The following is a 21,075-nucleotide window of genomic DNA, read 5'->3' on the forward strand; positions in this document are numbered from 1 at the left end:
GTCGTCGTCTGTGATGGATGGGCACGTTGCTTCACAGACCTCGATGAGGGCCACGGCCACAATCAGTCCAATCAGCCAGAGAAAGCGCATCTTGAATACTGCTGCTGGAGCAACTCCCATGCCTGTGCTATATATGCATATGTAGGCACTCGCACCAAGTGCATGCACGTATCGGGCTATGATGGGCGATGATGAGGGCCTTGCATAAATATTTGCTTGTTGGAAAGGTCTGGTTTTTATTTTTGGCTCGCTCCCTTTACTTAACGCGTTTTTTTTTTACTTAACTTATTTTTTGCTTTGTTTTGTATTGTTTGCTTGTTTTTTTCTTGTACATTTTTAATGTTTACTTAGCGACAGCTGCTGATTACCATATTGATGGCTTTTTTTGGTTTTATTTTCTATCGCGTTTCTTTACATTTTTCATTCAAATTACGCGTTTTGTTATGTGGATCGTGGCGAAGATGGCTGCCTAATTATACTCGTAATGGGATGGGAATGGGAGAGTTTTGCGATAGCTAATAGCGGGATTGAAGCATCCTCAAGTAGTCGCTGATTTTAATTGCTATAATCTATGTTTTAAAATATACTCAGAGGAAAAATGCACCTTTAATCTTTTCAATTATGCACATTTAAAAATATCCGAGAGTGTTAATTGTAAATGGAAATTTGCTTGCCCTTTCGCATTACCATTAATATGAAAATATTTTTATTTAAATATATTTTAGATATTTTTAATTATGAAAATAATTTATTTAAATATTTTTTAGATATTCTGAATTTAAATTAAATATTTTCGTATATTTTAGATATTTTTAATTTAAATTAAATATTTTCATATTAAAACTAAATATATTTTATACAAATTAAATGCATTTATTATGTTTAGACTTTTTATATGACTATTATATTTTAAAGTGTTTTAATTATTAATTATTGTTTTATTTTTAAATCAAATTGAATAATTCTATTTAAATTCGCTGTGTTTGCATATAAAAACCGAATATTTAATTTAAATTTTGCTGTGTTGATTTCTACTATTCCCATACTGTTTTCCGCAGTGTTTTGATTTTGTTTTATTTTAATAAATTAATATTTAATAAGTCATTAAAGAGAATTCAGTAATGAAATCGATGGGGGCCAATAGTTTTGTTTCGAATGTTTCCAGATTGTTGTCGCTAGAACCTTTTGAAGCGTCAGGCGTCACATCTCCGGCGCAATCACCTTTCTATTGTTTCGTGGCCGTGCCCGTGCCCGTACCCGTGCCTCTGCCCGGCCTTCGCGTGGGCAAACAGACTTTGGGCTATAAAATGCGACGAAATCTAAGACGATTGTCAGAATACGGAGCGAACTGTGTGAGAATGAAGTACGACAAGCGATCCCTGCTGCTAGCCCTGCTCTGCCTGGGCATGTGCTTGGCCCTGGCGGTGGGCCAGGAGCTGGACGATGCTGAGGGGGATGGGGACAGTGACTCTGGCTCCAGCTCCGGCACCGGCACCGGCACCGATGTGGCTGGCGATGATCCGGCGGATGCAGATAGCGGCACAGATGTGTCGGGCGATGCTGGTGCTGCTGATGATGGCGGCACCGTCGATGCGGGCGATTACGGTGGCGACTATAGCGATCCGGAGCCAGCACCTGCACCACCACCACCGCCGCCGCCAGCGCCCAAGAAGAGCAACAAGAAGAGCAGCAACAGCAAGAAGAAGGCTGGCAACAAGCGCGCCAGCAACAGGGCCAACAGCAAGAAGACCTCTGCCGCCCGAAAGCGCAGCGGCCGAAACACCAGCAACGCCAGCAAGCGTAGCTCTGCTCGTGCCACCAGCAACAACAATAGGAGCAAACGTCGCTCCGGAAATACCAAAACCAACGCCAGAAGGACACGGGGTTAGCAGTTCGCTACTCCAACGAATAAATGCAAAAGAAATTTTTTTTTATGATTTAATCAATTGTTTTTTTTTTTTTAATTGATTTTTTTGTTTTGTGGTGCATTGAAGTGCGAACAAAAAAGCGACCAACTTGGTTGTAATTTGTGTGTAATTTTTGGCTGTTATTCTGCGTGAAAATTCGTTCAAATGTAAAGCGGATATTACAGGCTCGGATTCAGCAAACAAAACAGGAGCCCAAATGAGCCAGCATGGAAAATGCCTCGTTAAAAAAAAAAAACCAAGAACGGAAATGTTTCGATGCTTAGATAACTCTTACATAAATGTAATATAATCTAAAATGCAGCCACAAATAAAATCTACATCTTTTCTTTGCTTTGTTTTCTTTTTCTTTTCTTTTGTTTCTTTTCTTTTTTTTGTTCTCTTTTCTTTTTTTGTTTTCTTTTTCTTTTCTTTTGTTTCTTTTCTTTTTTTGTTCTCTTTGGCTTGTGTGGCTTTGGTCTGTGCAGCAAGCTGTGGTAACTGAAAGTTTTTGTCACTTAACTTTTGCAATTCGATTAAGTCTCGACTAGCTGGAAATTGATTTGATTGTGAGTCGCTAATTGCTGCCTCCCACTATCAGTTTATTGGTCTAACTTTTCAGTTAGTTAAAGTTGAATTTTGTGGAGTGGGGGGCTGTGTGGGCTGTGGGCGTATTAGCAAACAGCTTGACAATGAGTGGAGGTGGCTACCAGCCACGCCTGTGCTTGTGCTTGTGTTTGCTTTGGCTCTTGCCTGACGTGCTTTGGTGTATGGTAATTTAATAACAACCTGAGGGAACATTTGTGCAAACGTTGCCAAAATGCCAGACCAAGCCAGACCAGGCCACACAAGAGACAATTGGACTCGTTTGCCTCTGATTGTTTTGCAAATATATATAATTATTTTGTTGTTTGCTTTTATTATTTTTGCGAAGGTTAAGACTAAGCCATGGTGAAAGACTATTAACTGCGTGTCAAAGTCATTTAGAAGCCATCCAATCCAGCTGTGTATCTTTACATTGTATCTTTCTGGCTGCTGCTTCCCCTTGGCAATGGAAATCGGATAGCTGGTCTCTCGGTTCAGTTGAATTCTCTTCCAAGTTCGATTTTTCAATGGCAAATCTCAGTGTGGTTTTCCTTTGAGTTTCAACGATTCTTGCACTCTGATTAATATTAGTTCAGGCTTCAAATCCAGCCAAACTGATTCCAATAGTCATTGGGTTTGGGGGTACATTAAAAATAAGTAATAAGTAAATTAAAATGAATTTAATCCTGCAATATGTGCCAGCATTTACTGGGCATAGCTGATGCTAAATGCCTTGGCTATTCCTGGCTGTCCCACAAAGATCGTTGGAACGCTGGCCCTTGGCCAGGAGTCGTGTGATGTCGAGACGTGAGCCAATGCGAGTGCACAGATCGCCAATGAAACCAGCAGCGAAGGCAATCATCCAGTTTGACACTCTGCCATTCTAGGCAATGCGGCAAGCCAATAATGTGCGGCAGATGGGGCAGTGCGCCCCTTCAGGCCGTGGACGAGGCCAGTGGTTTGCCTTGAGAACACACTCGCGCAGCTCGATGCCGTACTCCTTCCTCAGGTGATTGGAGGCGTCACGCAGTACTTCCAGGACTTTGTCCGCATAGTTTGCAAAATGAAAGCCATTGGCGACGGCCGTGTGACCTAAGACCGAGACTATCAACGGCTTAACGCTGGAGTTAGGTGTCCGGCCAGATCTCGTCGTGGTAGGGCACCATCTGCCCCTTAAAGGCTCCACAAGGGGCGACGGTGAGGCTGACAGTGACAGAGCAGAACCGATAATCCAGGCGGCTCCTCAGGCCACCGATCGTTCGATCGCACACTTAAGCTTTCGCCTTTTTGTAATTAATTTCTTAGAAATTAGAAAACTTCAGAAACACGTGGCGCTTTGCTCGGAATATCGGTGTATCGGTTTCGATTTGGTTATCGAAGCGTGGGACCAGAGACTTTTGTTAACTTAACAGCACAAACTGTTCGCGTAGCAGAATAAATTGTGCCCTTAACAGCACAAAAGAAAATGTAACAAACACAAACAACTTTTGGTTGAAAATACAAAATGCTAAATTAATTATTTAATTAACTGCAGCTCGCTTTGGTATTCGGAATTTGAATGCTGATACGTTGTGGGTGTGGCTGTGGATTTTGGGTGCAGGATGGCATTGAAAAAACATCGACTGCAGCGATATTAATATCGATGTATTTGCTGTGTTTTCTCTAGTACGTTTTGCCACGTTTTCAGCGAAACGCACAAATGTGTGTGTGTGTGGACACATAGAAGCATACATGCATATCATATATGTACATATATGTATTCATGTAAATTGCTGCGAGGTCGGTCCTGTGTGTTTTTTGATACGGTACGGTCCTGCGTCATTTGGCGTCCAATTTAGTTTGAATTTCTGTCGCCCCCACACAAAAGTCAGGGCGAGTCGAGAAGAGACGAGACGAGACCGCCTGTGGACTTAACGACGTCTGCTTTCTTCTAATGACCAATTTAATTATGCACGTTGATTGATTGATTCAAATTGATGGAGTGGCAGGCAGCAAGCAGCCGCATGAGGCGCAGCAGTAAAGGAACCCAAAATTCAACAGCGAAAATTCCAAACTAAGTGCAGATATTTCTGTTGATACAGCCCAGCCACAACTGGCAACTTGTTTTCCTCATTATGGCCATTAAATGTGTATTTTAATTTGCAAGGGGGCTACATCGTTGGGCAACAAACAACAAGAAGATGAAGACAGAAATTAAGGCAGGAGAATTCACGGAAATATATAAATGAAATGGAAACAAATTTCGAGAGGCGTTAACCTGCGCTGGAGATGGCAATTTTTATGCTGAAGAACCAAAAAGGAATAATATTTCAGACAGGCAACGGTACGTATTGCACGCCCCTCCCCGCAGCAGTGACCAAATCTAAGCTAAATTCCATCTATCTAGAGTCTAAGAAATTAAGTCTAGAGTGTGGAAAGTGTTGAGTGACTTTTGTGGCTTTAACTTACCGAACATTGGCCAGGGTGTGTCGTCGATTCTTGAGATAGCGACTGTGGTACTTCTGTAGGTCCCCAATGGAGCCCTGCTCGGCCTGCATCTTGCTGGTGGGCAGCAGCTGCGAGTTGCTCGGATGCGAGGAGGCTAAAGCGGAGGCCGACGACGAGGTCAGCCGATGGTGGGCCGCAACGCTGACGCTGCTGCTGTTCTGGGTGTTGGTGGTGGTGTTGCCAGTGCTGCCGCCGCTGGAGGCTAGCGTCTCGTTCGAGTTGCTGCCAATGACGGTGTTGGCCGATGAGGAGCCGCCGCCACCGCCGGCGCTGCCGGTGGTGCCGATGGGCGCTAGGACGATGCGCGACCAGCAGGATTTGTGCGGCTTGCGGAACTTAAGCTTGATGCGTGGCGACGGTGTTGAGGCACTGCCGTATTCGGTGGCCTGGCCAGCACCGACCGATCCAGCACCAGCACCTCCACTCGCTGTCGCTGCCGCTCCCGTGGACGATGTGGTGGCCGACGAGTGATGGACACTCTCACAGCTGCCGCAGTAGCCCGCACCAGCGATGGTGATGGGCGGCAAGGTCTCTGTGCACTGGCTGCTCAACGAGTGCTGCTTGGAGTTGGCCTGCTCGGACTCCTCCTCCTCCTTGATGTGCGGCAGTGGTGAGGTCTGTGGCTGGCAGCTGCAGCGCGACTGCTGCGTCTGGCTCTGGCTCTGATTGGGATTCTGGGTCTGGGTCTGGCTCTGGCTCTGACTTGGATTCGTGTTGCTGTACAGACTGGATGGGCTGGTCACTGAAGTGAGCAGATTGCCTGTGGCAGCGACTGCTGCTGCTGCTGCTGCTGGCTGCGTCACTGGCTGGATCAGGCTGGCCGCTGGCGCTGTGGCTGCGGTCGAGCCCAGCTGCTGCACTGCTGCTACGGCTACGGCGACGGCAACGGCGGTGGGTGAGACACTCGCGTCACTCAGTGTCTCTGGTTCGGCGCGACGGGCCACAAGGCCGCTGGCTAGGGATGCGGCGGCTATGTCAGCGGCGCTCAGCTGCTGCTCCAGGTCCTCGTCCACGTCGTTGATGAGCGTCTTCAGCGATATGGGCGTTGTCACGGAAGTGCCGCCGATCGTGTCGGCCAACGAGTGCTTCTTCTCGCTGCTGGTGTACGGCTCCAGTACGGACTCGCCGGTAATCAGCTGCCGGTCAACGGCACCTGCTGCTATTCCTTCTGCTCTGTGTGGCTCGGTAATCGTTTGATCACCTTTGGTGGCGGCTTTCCTTTTGGCCTCGTCCTGATCCACAACCCCCGACTGATTCGACGGATCAATGGTGTCCGAAATGTTCTTGTTGTTGCTTTTGGGCTCTTCGTCGTCGTCCGGTGTCTGTGCGGGTGTTTGGGGCGGACTTGTGGCGGGGGCTGCGGAGCCGCCCCCGCGACAAGGTAGGCAACAGCGAAACACTGTGCCACCGAAGCACTTGGTCCTTGTCTTTGATTTACGCTTTGCTTGCCCCTTGCCGCTCCCACAGCCGTTACCACTACAACTGCCTGCGCCGGCAGTGCCTCCTCCAGTGCCTTCAACAGCACCAGCACTAGCACCCAATCCTGCTCCGCCTCCACCGGCACCACCGCCCCCGCCGCCCCCACTGGCTGCCAGGCCGTTGACGTTGCAGTTGCTGCCACCTACTGCAGCTGTTCCACTGTGGCCGTTCCCGTTGCCGTTTCCGTTGTTGCCGTTGTTGCTGTTGCTGTTGCTGTTGCTGCTGATGCGATGCTGCAAAACCAAACAAACAAACAAAAAGGAAGGGATATCAGATACTGAGCATTAATTGGATTTGATGGTGTATATGTATGTATGTGCTGGACTGTATGTGTATGTGTATGCCCGCCCCTCAACCTTGGCCGGCGGCTGGTCCGAACCCTTTTGCCCCGCATTCTTGCTAAACGAAAAACTCTGCGCAAGCCTCGCCAGACGCATCATTCCCCAATCAATCGTTGGTCCTGGTCACAGGAGGCACATGCTCCCTCACAAGGCTCTCTGCAATGAGATAAAGAAAGAGAGAGAGAGAAACAGGATAAGTAAGTTAAGTGGCAAATGGTTTATATCCTATTATTAATACAATTAATAAATAAATATGTGTTTGATTTTTATTATTAATATTAATTAATAAATATATGTTTTATTGTTATTATATATATTAACATAATTAATAAATAGATATATGTTTGATTTTTATTATTAATTTTAATAAATTAATAAACATATGTTTTATTATTATTAATATTAATACAATTAATAAATAAATATATGTTTGATTTTTATTATTAATATTAATTAATTAATAAATATATGTTTTATTATTATTAATATTAATACAATTAATAAATAAATATATGTTTGATTTTTATTATTAATATTAATTAATAAATATATGTTTGTTATATTATTATTAATATTAATACAATTAATAAATAAATATATGTTTGATTTTTATTATAAATAAACTTGTATTATGTTAATATTAATTATTTAATAAATATATGTTCTATTATTAATATTAATAATAGAATAATATTAATAATTCTATATAATTCAACTTATTGTAAAAATGCTCATCTTGGATATCTTTCTTGACTTGTGGGCCAATGAAAATACCTGCGTAAAATATCAGTTATTCATTAGTTCTTCTTGCTGGTCACTTAAGCGAGAAACTTCTGATATTTCATTTTAAAGGAAAAGATCCGATAAACATAAAAAAAAAAAAAATTTACTTAAAACAAACGTACCGTTTGCTCAATTTTATTTGTTAGTAGCTTATTTTGTTAAGACTAGATGGCACTAGAAAGTTCATGTCCAAATTTAATACCATTCCATAAAAAAAAAATTTGTTTAAATGCCAAAGTTCAAGAAACATTAAAAATGATAGAAAACTTCAACTTTGAGTCGCTATATCTTTAGATATATCCATTCTATTACCACGAATCAAAAATCTTGTGAAAGCTACTACAATTTTCTTGTCAACCCATTACTTTTTGTGGATATCCGCGCTGCAGGTTCTGAGTAAAAATTATGAAAATGCCAGCAGTCATCGAATTGCGGTTTTTGAATTTTGAAAACAAGATTTTGTGGGTATATTGCAAATATACATATATTGCTAAGTATGAGAAAGTGAGCTACTCATCACGGCCCACAACCTACATTTTTTCTCGTGCAAAGTACATTCAAAAGTGTTATTAATATTAATTAATTAATAAATATATTTTTGATTCACTAACTAAATATATAAGTAACTACGAATGTTGAGGCACACAAATTTACTTTTCTTTCATTACAATTTCTTTTATTTTTTCTAAATTCTCCCCCTAGATGCCGCTGCCCCGTGCCGCCACAAAGTATGCCACAAGTCGCCTGCCACAGCACAGCACAGGTGTGTGTGTGTGTGTGTGTGTGTGTCTGTGTGTGGGGGGTGGATGCACGAACTGTATGTGGGCTATCCACATATTTGCCAAATAAAAGTTTTTGCCAACATCCGCGACCTTTCAGCTGCACAAACTGACCCACATGCCTGCCACACACAGCACACAACACACAGTGTGGCGTGCCCCAGCTTCGGCTCATTTCAGTTCCGCTGTCGGCGATTACCTTAAATCAGTCAGTCCATCAGCGGACGGAATCGAGCACTGGCACACAGCGCAGCAATGCCGAGACTGGAATTAACACTGAGACTGAAGGTGCTGCTCCTGCTGCTGCCCTGGCTGCTGGTGTGCATTTTCTTCTACAAACCCGAAGACTTCACGGAGCCGGATGTGTACTACAACAGCTTGGACTATCATCCAGAGGACTACATTGATACGTTCACAGGACTGCAGGAGGATGACTACTTTCAGTGATGTGATGGATAATTTGTTGCTGATTTTTTTTTGTTTCAGTTTAAGTTAACGTTGGTTTACCATTGAAGTTTAATAAGTAATTAAGAATAGAATTATAAAAGTACAATAAGTAAATTGAATTTCAACGTGGCGACATTCGTCGTCTGTTCTCTGATCACAGCCAGCATGACAGGGCAGGGCTATCTTGACACTCGCAGCGTCTCTTTCGCGGTCTCTTTGCGCTGTCAATAATTTGCACTCGCTCGTTTGTGCTTTGCACTCGCCTGTGCACTCACTCGTTCGTGCTTTGCACTCGCCTGTGCACTCGCTCGTTCGTGCTTTGCACTCGCCTGTGTACTCGCTTGCGATTTTTATAACGATTAGTACACATTTATGTAAATAAATCTGCCATTAAACAATTGAATGTCTCTCCCATTGTGGGCACCGCAGATTGTTATTGGCCTTATGTAAATATTTTGTTTTGTTCAAGCCTAAATCCAGTCAATTCTTAATTACCCAATAATCCAATTCAAATATTTGGTACCAATCGAAGCTCAGAAATATACAAATATTTAGATCATTTAGTGCCTTGGACAATGGGCTGGCTGGCTGATTGTCATAATATTCGAATTGGGTATAGTCAGTGTCGTTGCTAAATTTAAACCTCATGATAATGGAGACCTTTGAACAAGTGGATGGAAATTTCGCAGTTAAAATTGGCATTCAAAACTAAATTCATGCGCGAATTAGAAACAAATATTTGCTCAAATGACAATGAAACAGAACACATAATACAAAAACAAATCATGTCTATAATGTGTGTGTGTGTGTCTACACTGTAGACTCTACAGACATCTTTGTCAGCTGATCTATCAAATGAAACATGGATGTCTGAAGTACAGGTTCAATCGAAGCTGTTTTTGTTGGATAAATTCGTTTGATTTCTCGTTGCTTTCAAAAGTGCTTAGCCGCAAAAAAATTATTTATCGTGACTGCAGTTGGAAATATTGCAAATTTTAACTCTGTTTTAAGTCACACTCTGTAACAGGCACTCAACTTGTAAGCGAGTCTTCATAGATGGTAGCTCTCATGATATATGTATGCACCATTAAAATATCACCCGTAATATTAAATAGTTTTTCGCTTTAAACTGAGCTTGGCCATATTATTTATTTGTTTCAATTGAGAACAACATTGATGGGTCCATATGTATGCAGCTACAGCGATAAAGCTTCCGAAGCAGTAAAATGAATTTATAATTATTTAAATAAAAAAATATCTTTATGTAAAATATTCATTTTTTAATCATAATTTCATTTGCACCGCTGTGGGATTTTAATCGTTGAGCTTTTGGCCAATTATAATTGGTGCAAAAGTCCATTAGGACTGTAGATAATTGCCGAAAGAATAAAATCACTTATTGATGCATTTTTTAAAAGCTTTTATTTCGTTTCATATTCTTAACCAAATATAAAAAAAATGGTCGTTGGATAGCTGATAAACCAAAAACGAAATTGGCATCGTTCAGCGTAAAAGTCTGGTGTTGGTTCGGTGTAGTTCAATTCGGGGTCGGCGTCGGGGTGGAGACTCGGGACTCGGGTGTCTAATTCCTCAAGCGTCTGGAGAGGGATCGGCGCCTCGCTGAGGTGCTGCTAGCGGTCGAGGTGCGGTGACGGTAATGGTAACGCTTCTCCTTCTTCTTCTTCGTGTCCTTCTTGTTCTTCTTGCTCTTCTTGTTCGTCTTGCCACCCTTTTGGTGACGTGTAAATCTTTTTCTCCTCCTTACTCCTCGCTTAGCGCTGCTGGAGGCCGCGGTGGTTGCTGAAGCGGATGTTGTGGTTGCTGAAGCGGATGTTGTGGTTGCAGTGGTTGTTGTGGCTGCAGTGGTTGTGGTGGCTGCAGCGGTTGTGGTGGCTGCAGCAGTTGTGGTGGCTGCAACGGTTGTGGCCGATGCGGAGGTTGTGGTGGCAGTTGCCGCGGTCGTGGCTGTACCAGAGGCCGTGGTCTGCCGGACCTGGACGCAGGCCAGGACTGCCAGCAGTAAAACGCAAGTGTATCTCATGGTTGATGTATTCTCTGCCAAGGAACTCTTTGCCAAATTCCAGTCAAAGACGGGCTTTATATACCCCACCAGCCGCAGCGTGATTCTGCGATTGTGTTTGTCTTTGCGGGCCTTTTGTTCCATTTGAGTTCCACCTTTTGGAACTCCACAATAATGTGCGCACACAGTTGCCAGTTATCGCAGCAAAGACAAAGACAAACACAATTATTCGCAAATATAATAATGGTCTCTCTCTGCCGGTTTGACTGGCTGTACAGCTGCCAAAGTTCGGTAAGCAACCTCGAACGACACCCCAATGGCAACGGCAACGGCAACGGCATCATCTGTGGCCTACCTCTGGGTGCTAAGCTGATGATTGCATTGCATTGCATATTTGGGAGCGCAGATCAGATCAGATCAAGTAACGACGAACAAGGAACAGGAATAGTTGCCAAAATATATACACATTTAATGCCATCGATAACTAATCATAACTAACGCTCTGGTCTGTTGCTGTTTGTTTGCTGGTACAGATCCGCCGTACATATTCGTGCGAGACTGTTGTGTGTTGGTTACTTGTTGCGTATACTCGTATTCCCTGTGCTGGACTGTCCCTCGCCAGCGGGGCTGTTATTGTTGCTTCTGGCACGGGAAAGCTGTATAATCTCGGCCATGCTGCAGCTGCCATTGGAGCGGGATGGCAGTGGCAGCGAGTTCCTCGCTGAGCAGCCCTGTTGCAGTTGCTCGTCCAGGGAGCGGCGTTTCCTGTAGTTTCCCGTAGCCCCCTCGCCACTGGCTCGTTGCACATTCGAACCGGCGGTGGCGGCGGCCAACACGGCTGGGACGCTCTGGGCGCCCTGCAAGGACGGCGTCGAGGGGATCATGTCGTTAAAGTATCCCTCGTAGACGACAAAGTGATTGGCCTGCGGTATGGTGCGCACCAGGCCGTAGTGGCGGGCCATGAAGAGTATCAGCTTCGGGGATGGACGGTCAACCGATAGCTTCGCCGGGGACCACTTCTCCTGCGCTAGCATCGCCTCGAAGAGTCGCTTGCCCAGGCCACAGCGCTGGCGGGACTCGTGCACGTAAAAGTCCAGTATGGCTGGAGCCCGCTTCACCTGGTGCGGCTGGCCAGTCTCGTCGTACAAGTACAGATCCTTGGTGCCCACCTTGAGCAGCCCCAGCACACTGCCCCCTGGGTCCATCAGTTGCATCCCCCAACAGATATATGGTTTGATTGTCGCTCTTCCCCAGACGCTGGGCCGTGGTCACCGGGCTGACCAGCTCCTGGGCTGTGGCCGACTGCTGCCCCATATAGTCGACTATGGCCGCTATCTTACATGTGGTGTCCGCGGAGTGCACACGCGAGCCGGCAAAGTCCTGCGGCAGTAGGTCCGCCGACACCTTTATAATCGCCTCTGGGAACAGAGGCTTAATGTCGAACTTAAACGTAGCCATTGCGTTTGCGTTTAGTTGTCCCTTGTGTTGTTCCGGCAGGAATAATAAAATATGTTACACAAATTTATTTAAGCCTTTCACTGGGCCATAGCCCATAAAAACGCTTTTCCCATCACTTTCGGTTTGTTCGTAGTTCGATATATTTTTGTCGAAACGATATTTATCGAACGATACTTACAGGGCGGACAGATAACTGGGACAAAACTTATATGATCAAATTTCTAGATTTTTGCACCCATCAAATAAATTGAAGGACTCACCAAAATACACAAAATTATCATACATGTTACATTACATATTGAGAGCCTCCAAATACGACCCTAGTGCGTGTGCGGTCACACTAAACATCGGCAAAGAGATATCACAAGCTTGCATATGGCAAAAAAGCAATACAAAAATTGTAGGAATTCGTGCCAGAATAAATCCAATAAATGAAAATAAAAATTTGGTTTAGCTGGTGATAAAATTATCTCTAGAAATACATAATCGATACTACGAATCACGTAACAGTGTAATCACTTGTGATGTCACAGGGCAACACAGTTTCCAGCACTGGAAATTCTTGGAATTGAAGCCCGCCTCAATTAATTAAAGCGATTGAAAAAGTGTTGAAATAACTAAGAAAAACTTAGCTTAAATGCAGAGTGCAGAAGCTGCATGACCGCCTGCAAGATGGGCAATTGGTCCTGGAGATGCAGCGAAGCGAGGCCCGGCTATGCACATACACACGGAATACACAAGGAATAAGTAAGCACGTTTCCGATTCCCACATGGCGGGAGCCCCTATTAATTTTGTGTTTGTTTTTGTGTTCTGGTGCGAGTGGATTTGATCATTCATTCGACTGCCTACAAGCCTGCCGATGGTGCGAAGTGCTGAGCCATCAGTTGGACCTGCTGCAGGACAGCGAGTGACGGCGAGTTCCCCGGACATCGAGGGAGTAGTTCCTACGATCTCGTGCAATTACATAGGTTTGCACGTTCCAGGCCGGGGCTCGGCCTGTTTATACTTTGCCTCTGCAAAGCGCCGAGGTGCGATAATTATGCAATATTTATGTATGAACCTGTGGCGTCATTCAAGTGTCATCAAGTAGCGCCGAGTCACAAGCAAACACAAAGCCAACCACAAGCGATTAAGCAAACCACAAACAACCCACCCACAAGTTATGCCTGCGGCTGCTTCCACTGATCGATGGCTGATTGCCCGCCTGGGTCTGCGTCTGGGTCTGGGTACTCGTCGCGGGCGCATGCAGCAGGGCAGGTAAAGCGTTCATCGATATTGGGACCGTGCCTGTGTCTACCTGCTCGCTGTGCAGCTGTTGTAAGTACACATGCACTTGCATAACTTAATCTCGGACAGCGCCATACGTGAGCCCTACTAAATCCAGAATCATTAGCCAGTGGCACAGCCCAAAGTAAATCTCTGTTATGGTTCGCCTACAGCAGTGCCCACTGTGCCGAAGCATTGTTACATACAAGCATGCATACATGTACTCGGCAGCAGATAAAGTTGTGCCGTTCTTTTCGTCTCTTTGGCTCGCGCCTTTCCCTCGTTCCTCGTTCGCTTCAATCTAAGCTGCGCTTGCGCTGTTGCTCGCGCCCTATCGCTCTCTCGATCTCTTGCTCTCTCGATTTCTCGCTTTCGTTGAGAGCTTCGCTTGCATTCGGGCACAGGCAGCTCGGCCCGTCTGCCCTTTTGCATGTTTGGTCTTGAATTATCGTCCCCTAGTCGTAACGCCTGCTTCGACTGGCATCGCCTGGAACCAATTCTCACACTCTTGGACTGTGACTCTTCGGGAACTCTCTGTCTTGAACATACATACATACATACATACATATGTCCCATATCTGGAACCTTCCGTTATCGGTTGTCAGCCGCTATACTTCTCCTTCCGAATACCCCTACTGTATGCAGGGAACTCGGATTAAACACTTTGGATCATTGCGATGCTATTGAGTCCCACTTCAAACCACAAATTCAGGATATTAATAATAATAATTATTTGAATGGGGTTTCTTTTAATTGCTCTTAAAACTATACAAAAAACATTAATTAAAATTAGAAATTAGAAATTAGGAAGGAATTCGTTCGGGTCGGGATCAGTTCCAGGATCAGTTGCTCGATTGCTGCCATTACCACTTCTTGCCCCATTTGCTCCATTTGTTTTTCTTGCCCTTGTTCTTCTTGCGGTGCTTGCGGACGATCGTTACATTGGGTTTGTTCTTCTTGCCTCTCCTGCGGCGTATTGTCACTTTGCCGGCTGGTTTTGAGGGAGTGGTGGCGGCGGTAGTGGCACTGGCTGTAGTGGTTGCGGCTGCAGTGGTTGTGGCTGCAGCTGTTGTAGTGGCTGCTGCGGTTGTGGTGGCTGCAGCGGTTGTGGTGGCTGCTGCGGTTGTGGTGGCTGCCGCGGTTGTGGTGGCTGCCGCGGTTGTGGTGGCTGCAACGGTTGTGGCCGATGCGGAGGTTGTGGTCGTGGTCTGTGCACTGGTCTGTCGCACCAGGACACAGCCGAACAGGGCCAGGAATAGGAGAACGCAAGAGTACCTCATGTTGATGATAGTTGGAATGGCTTGCAACTGATGCTATTCCGAAGATAATCTGCGGGCTTTTATAGCTGAATGGATCTAGGGTTTCTGGTTCGGTTTCCAGCTGAAGCCACTTTGGGTTTACCCCCCAATCTGGTTACGGATAACTTGCCATTTTTCTGGGGCTTGCCAAACACAAAAACTGTGTCAGTCAATGCGAATAACAAAAATTGTTCTGGTCAAACAATAATTCGCAAATTTGCGCAACAACTGTGCAAACACGTGAGATTTTTCTTTTACTTTTCTTTTTTGCCAAACTACCGAGCAATATACATACGTACATACATACATCCTGACCCAATCGAATACCCGATAACTTAACTTTGTTCAGTTTCTAAATTTATAAGTACATACATATGTGTGTATTTATTTTCTCTAACTTTGTGGAAATTATTAAAATTTATGACAAATTAATCTAATATAATTCTGGGAGAATTCAATAAGAACTTCATGGAATTAAATGGTTTCTGTTAGGGTTTGAATTGGATGCACTGAAAGATCTGGGGCGACAAGCATTATTCTCTTTTTCCGTGGGAGTCCCAAAGGAAGTTCTTCTGCCCCCTAGGAGGGCCTCTTATGGTGGATATAGATATAGAGAGGATATTTTCTTTTGAAGGATACAAAATATACTGGGCTCTCTGGAGAACTCTTTGGCTGCAGGGAGTCAAAAATGCGAACAGCTAAAAAAGGCCATCAGTTATTTATGTGTGTTTCGATGCATTGAGCTGTTGAACTTCAGTTTCAATGGAAATCCATTAGCAGAAAAACCGAAGCCACGAAACCCGCAAAAGCAAACCCTCCCGCCCCCTTCAAAGGAGGAGCATCAGTTTTGCGTTGAAAATTTAACTGGCAACGAAATAAGAGACAACTTTCTGCCCCAAAGACAACTAAACGCAGAGGGGGCAACCTTTTTGTGCCACAAAAGAGTTGCCATAGATACCGGAACAATCATGTGAGCATGTGTGTGCGTGGGGTGTGTGTATGTTTGACAGGTAACAGGTAACAAGAAATATTGTAAAGAAAAATCAGCAACAACGATTAGCATAAAAAAGGAGACACGAGACGGCAGTTGAGGTGTGTGTGGGGGGGCTCAATGAATTCGGAGCATAGAAACCGCTGAGCAAACAACAAACAGCAACCGCGAACCAGCGAACAGAACTTCACTTTTCACTTTCCCACTTTCGGTGAGCTGAGCGAGAAATTGTTTAAATAACGCGATGAATTATTCGAACCATTTTGGAGCATAACATCGGGGCTGCTAGTCAAATGGGTTGCCTGTCGCCGCCAGGTATGCAGACAAACGAGCTGGAATGATAGTTAAATTGGGGGAGGCGGAGGCGCCTGATGGGATCTCATCTCACCCAAGAAGAAGGTTCAAGGCGGTCGCACCTGAACAAACTCAAAGGTGCTCCTGCTCGGAATGCAATTCTATGAAAATTCCATTCATCAGTTAACTTGAATTGTGCATATTTTTGATAGGGTCCTAAAGGTACGATTATTTTCCTTGGTGGACACTTTCCACTGCAATTTGGAATGCAAATAAATAATGCAAATTTATTTACAGACTTTCCAGAAGATATCACAGCTCTGTCTCTAGCTGGATGGGGAAGGGAAGGGAAGGGAAAGGGCGCATTCTAAAAGCAATTCGATATTAAAAATGTCGCTTCCCACCACACACAGACACTGGATAGAGCCATGAAGCTTCAGGGGATAAGTACTATGTACGAGTATTTGCTATTGATTTTTATTGAGACATTTTGCAAAATTAATGTCCATGATGCGGGAGCTGATGATCCCAGGAAGCACTCGACTCGACTTTTAGCATTTTGATGACAATGAAACAGAACACAGAATACAACGAGAAGGAACGTTCGAGTCGCTTCTGGGGACGCGACTCTACTTATACCCGTACTCAGTCAGTATATACATTTTTCAGCTTATAATTTTTTAGAATTTTAGAAATAAAATAAACATTTGTTTGCTACATCTGTTATCTACATCTCCTCCGCTAGAGGGTGCTCGCGCAGTGTGATATCACATGAGTCTGGAAACCAAATTTGGTTGCCCTAGCTCTTATAGTCTCTGAGATCTAGGCGCTCATCGAGACAGACAGACGGTTATGGCTATATCGACTCGGCTATTGATGCTGATCAAGCATATATATATACTTTATGGGGTCGGAAACGTTTCCTTCTCAGCGTTGCACACATCCCCTTTTACCACAAATCTAATATACTCCTTAACTCTTTTTTGAGTACGGGTATAAAAAAAATCATATCTATAATGTGTGTGTGTCTACAGACATCTTTGTCAGCTGATCTATCAAATGAAACATGGATGTCTGAAGAACAAGTTAAATCTAAACTGTTTTTGTTGGATAAATTCGTTTGTTTTCTCGTTTCTTTCAAAAGTGCTTAGCCGCAAAAAAATTATTTATCGTGACTGCAGTTGGAAATATTGCAAATTTTAACTCTGTTTTAAGTCACACTCTGTAACAGGCACTCAACTTGTAAGCGAGTCTTCATAGATGGTAGCTCTCATGATATATGTATGCACCATTAAAATATCACCCGTAATATTAAATAGTTTTTCGCTTTAAACTGAACTTGGCCATATTATTTATTTGTTTCGATTGTGAACAACATTGATGGGTCCATATGTATGCAGCTACAGCGATAAAACTTCCGAAGCAGTAAAATGAATTTATAATTATTTAAATAAAAAAATATCTTTATGTAAAATATTCATTTTTATAATTATAATTTCATTTGCACCGCTGTGGGATTTTAATCGTTGAGCTTTTGGCCAATTATAATTGGTGCAAAAGTCCATTAGGACTGTAGATAATTGCCGAAAGAATAAAATCACTTATTGATGCATTTTTTAAAAGCTTTTATTTCGTTTAATATTCTTAACCAAATATAAAAAAAAAATGGTCGTTGGATAGCTGATAAACCAAAAACGAAATTGGCATCGTTCAGCGTAAAAGTCTGGTGTTGGTTCGGTGTAGTTCAATTCGGGGTCGGCGTCGGGGTGGAGACTCGGGACTCGGGTGTCTAGTTCCTCAAGCGTCTGGAGAGGGATCGGCGCCTCGCTGAGGTGCTGCTAGCGGTCGAGGTGCGGTGACGGTAATGGTAACGCTTCTCCTTCTTCTTCTTCGTGTCCTTCTTGTTCTTCTTGCTCTTCTTGTTCGTCTTGCCGCCCTTTTGGTGACGTGTAAATCTCTTTCTCCTCCTTACTCCTCCTTTAGCGCTGCTGGAGGCCGCGGTGGTTGCTGAAGCGGATGTTGTGGTTGCAGTGGTTGTTGTGGCTGCAGTGGTTGTTGTGGCTGCAGTGGTTGTGGTGGCTGCAGCGGTTGTGGTGGCTGCAGCGGTTGTCGTGGCTGCAACGGTTGTGGCCGATGCGGAGGTTGTGGTGGCAGTTGCCGCGGTCGTGGCTGTACCAGAGGCCGTGGTCTGCCGGACCTGGACGCAGGCCAGGACTGCCAGCAGTAAAACGCAAGTGTATCTCATGGTTAATGTATTCTCTGCCAAGGAACTCTTTGCCAAATTCCAGTCAAAGACGGGCTTTATATACCCCACCAGCCGCAGCGTGATTCTGCGATTGTGTTTGTCTTTGCGGGCCTTTTGTTCCATTTGAGTTCCACCTTTTGGAACTCCACAATAATGTGCGCACACAGTTGCCAGTTATCGCAGCAAAGACAAAGACAAACACAATTATTCGCAAATATAATAATGGTCTCTCTCTGCCGGTTTGACTGGCTGTACAGCTGCCAAAGTTCGGTAAGCAACCTCGAACGACACCCCAATGGCAACGGCAACGGCAACGGCATCATCTGTGGCCTACCTCTGGGTGCTAAGCTGATGATTGCATTGCATTGCATATTTGGGAGCGCAGATCAGATCAGATCAAGTAACGACGAACAAGGAACAGGAATAGTTGCCAAAATATATACACATTTAATGCCATCGATAACTAATCATAACTAACGCTCTGGTCTGTTGCTGTTTGTTTGCTGGTACAGATCCGCCGTACATATTCGTGCGAGACTGTTGTGTGTTGGTTACTTGTTGCGTATACTCGTATTCCCTGTGCTGGACTGTCCCTCGCCAGCGGGGCTGTTATTGTTGCTTCTGGCACGGGAAAGCTGTATAATCTCGGCCATGCTGCAGCTGCCATTGGAGCGGGATGGCAGTGGCAGCGAGTTCCTCGCTGAGCAGCCCTGTTGCAGTTGCTCGTCCAGGGAGCGGCGTTTCCTGTAGTTTCCCGTAGCCCCCTCGCCACTGGCTCGTTGCACATTCGAACCGGCGGTGGCGGCGGCCAACACGGCTGGGACGCTCTGGGCGCCCTGCAAGGACGGCGTCGAGGGGATCATGTCGTTAAAGTATCCCTCGTAGACGACAAAGTGATTGGCCTGCGGTATGGTGCGCACCAGGCCGTAGTGGCGGGCCATGAAGAGTATCAGCTTCGGGGATGGACGGTCAACCGATAGCTTCGCCGGGGACCACTTCTCCTGCGCTAGCATCGCCTCGAAGAGTCGCTTGCCCAGGCCACAGCGCTGGCGGGACTCGTGCACGTAAAAGTCCAGTATGGCTGGAGCCCGCTTCACCTGGTGCGGCTGGCCAGTCTCGTCGTACAAGTACAGATCCTTGGTGCCCACCTTGAGCAGCCCCAGCACACTGCCCCTGGGTCCATCAGTTGCATCCCCCAACAGATATATGGTTTGATTGTCGCTCTTCCCCAGACGCTGGGCCGTGGTCACCGGGCTGACCAGCTCCTGGGCTGTGGCCGACTGCTGCCCCATATAGTCGACTATGGCCGCTATCTTACATGTGGTGTCCGCGGAGTGCACACGCGAGCCGGCAAAGTCCTGCGGCAGTAGGTCCGCCGACACCTTTATAATCGCCTCTGGGAACAGAGGCTTAATGTCGAACTTAAACGTAGCCATTGCGTTTGCGTTTAGTTGTCCCTTGTGTTGTTCCGGCAGGAATAATAAAATATGTTACACAAATTTATTTAAGCCTTTCACTGGGCCATAGGCCATAAAAACGCTTTTCCCATCACTTTCGGTTTGTTCGTAGTTCGATATATTTTTGTCGAAACGATATTTATCGAACGATACTTACAGGGCGGACAGATAACTGGGACAAAACTTATATGATCAAATTTCTAGATTTTTGCACCCATCAAATAAATTGAAGGACTCACCAAAATACACAAAATTATCATACATGTTACATTACATATTGAGAGCCTCCAAATACGACCCTAGTGCGTGTGCGGTCACACTAAACATCGGCAAAGAGATATCAAAAGATAGCTTATGGCGAAAAAGCAATACAAAAATTGTAGGAATTCGTGCCAGAATAAATCCAGTAAATGAAAATACAAATTTGGTTTAGCTGGTAATAAAATTATCTATAAACAGACTTAATCGATACTACGAATCAGGTAACACTGTAATCACTTGTGATGTCACAGGGCAACACAGTTTCCAGCACTGGAAATTCTTGGAATTGAAGCGCAGCCGCCTCAATTAATTAAAGCGATTGAAAAAGTGTTGAAATAACTAAGAAAAACTTAGCTCAAATGCAGAGTGCAGAGGCTGCATGACCGCCTGCAAGATGGGCAATTGGTCCTGGAGATGCAGCGAAGCGAGGCCGGCTATGCACATACACACGGAATACACAAGGAATAAGTAAGCACGTTTCCGATTCCCACATGGCGGGAGCCCCTATTAATTTTGTGTTTGTTTTTGTGTTCTGGTGCGAGTGGATTTGATCATTCATTCGACTGCCTACAAGCCTGCCGATGGCGCGAAGTGCTGAGCCATCAGTTGGACCTGCTGCAGGACAGCGAGTGACGGCGAGTTCCCCGGACATCGAGGGAGTAGTTCCTCCGATCTCGTGCAATTACATAGGTTTGCATGTTCCCAGTTCTTCCCAATCTACCCCTCCAGCTGCCGGTTCTCGGCCTGTTTATACTTTGCCTCTGCAAAGCGCCGAGGTGCGATAATTATGCAATATTTATGTATGAACCTGTGGCGTCATTCAAGTGTCATCAAGTAGCGCCGAGTCACAAGCAAACACAAAGCCAACCACAAGCGATTAAGCAAACCACAAACAACCCACCCACAAGTTATGCCTGCGGCTGCTTCCACTGATCGATGGCTGATTGCCCGCCTGGGTCTGCGTCTGGGTCTGGGTACT

At 45.0% G+C, this 21,075-nt stretch overlaps 5 protein-coding genes and 1 pseudogene across 7 annotated transcripts in view; 1 reads left to right on the plus strand and 5 right to left on the minus strand.

Moving 5' to 3' along the window:
* LOC111067023 (cAMP-specific 3',5'-cyclic phosphodiesterase) overlaps window positions 1–6,952 on the minus strand; it is a 129,323-nt gene extending 122,371 nt beyond the window's left edge. For 2 of the 3 annotated variants that reach the window (XM_022356037.2, XM_022356036.2), the window contains exon 1: window positions 4,938–6,679. In XM_022356037.2, coding sequence (XP_022211729.1) covers window positions 4,938–5,026 — 89 coding nt within the window. In that variant the 5' untranslated portion in view covers window positions 5,027–6,679. Of the gene's footprint in view, window positions 1–4,937; window positions 6,689–6,811 lie in introns of those variants that run through there. The other variant, XM_022356035.2, reaches the window with a different exon arrangement.
* Window positions 6,953–8,363: 1,411 nt separating this feature from the next.
* LOC111067038 (protein new-glue 4) lies at window positions 8,364–9,092 on the plus strand. The gene has a single exon (XM_041595601.1). The coding sequence runs from the start codon at window positions 8,614–8,616 to the stop codon at window positions 8,803–8,805; it is 192 nt and encodes a 63-aa protein (XP_041451535.1). The 5' UTR covers window positions 8,364–8,613; the 3' UTR covers window positions 8,806–9,092.
* Window positions 9,093–10,208: 1,116 nt separating this feature from the next.
* Window positions 10,209–18,516, minus strand: LOC121405046 (protein new-glue 2-like). The gene is made up of 2 exons (XM_041595597.1): window positions 18,108–18,516; window positions 10,209–10,572 (listed from the first exon to the last, which is right to left on the minus strand). Exons 1-2 carry the CDS (start codon window positions 18,499–18,501, stop codon window positions 10,388–10,390), a joined length of 579 nt encoding a protein of 192 aa, XP_041451531.1. The 5' UTR covers window positions 18,502–18,516; the 3' UTR covers window positions 10,209–10,387.
* Window positions 11,274–12,394, minus strand: LOC111067030 (annotated as a pseudogene).
* LOC121405048 (protein new-glue 1-like) lies at window positions 14,280–14,874 on the minus strand. The gene has a single exon (XM_041595599.1). It carries the CDS (start codon window positions 14,828–14,830, stop codon window positions 14,414–14,416), a length of 417 nt encoding a protein of 138 aa, XP_041451533.1. The 5' UTR covers window positions 14,831–14,874; the 3' UTR covers window positions 14,280–14,413.
* LOC121405045 (alpha-tubulin N-acetyltransferase 1-like) lies at window positions 17,743–19,927 on the minus strand. Its single transcript, XM_041595595.1, has one exon. It carries the CDS (start codon window positions 19,812–19,814, stop codon window positions 18,930–18,932), a length of 885 nt encoding a protein of 294 aa, XP_041451529.1. The 5' UTR covers window positions 19,815–19,927; the 3' UTR covers window positions 17,743–18,929.
* Window positions 19,928–21,075: the final 1,148 nt, after the last annotated feature.

Source organism: Drosophila obscura, unplaced genomic scaffold, assembly GCF_018151105.1.
Source record: "Drosophila obscura isolate BZ-5 IFL unplaced genomic scaffold, ASM1815110v1 contig_73, whole genome shotgun sequence".
NCBI classification, from domain to species: domain Eukaryota; kingdom Metazoa; phylum Arthropoda; class Insecta; order Diptera; family Drosophilidae; genus Drosophila; species Drosophila obscura.

Excerpts from the sequence above, each read along its gene's own strand:
- LOC121405045 (XM_041595595.1), bottom strand. The coding sequence starts at position 19,814 with ATGGCTACGTTTAAGTTCGACATTAAGCCTCTGTTCCCAGAGGCGATT.
- LOC121405048 (XM_041595599.1), bottom strand. The coding sequence starts at position 14,830 with ATGAGGTACTCTTGCGTTCTCCTATTCCTGGCCCTGTTCGGCTGTGTC.
- LOC111067038 (XM_041595601.1), top strand. The coding sequence starts at position 8,614 with ATGCCGAGACTGGAATTAACACTGAGACTGAAGGTGCTGCTCCTGCTG.
- LOC121405046 (XM_041595597.1), bottom strand. The coding sequence starts at position 18,501 with ATGGAACAAAAGGCCCGCAAAGACAAACACAATCGCAGAATCACGCTG. Across the intron at positions 10,573-18,107 it reads CTCCAGCAGCGCTAAAGGAG|GAGTAAGGAGGAGAAAAAGA; the intron begins GAGTAAGGAGGA and ends GCGCTAAGCGAG.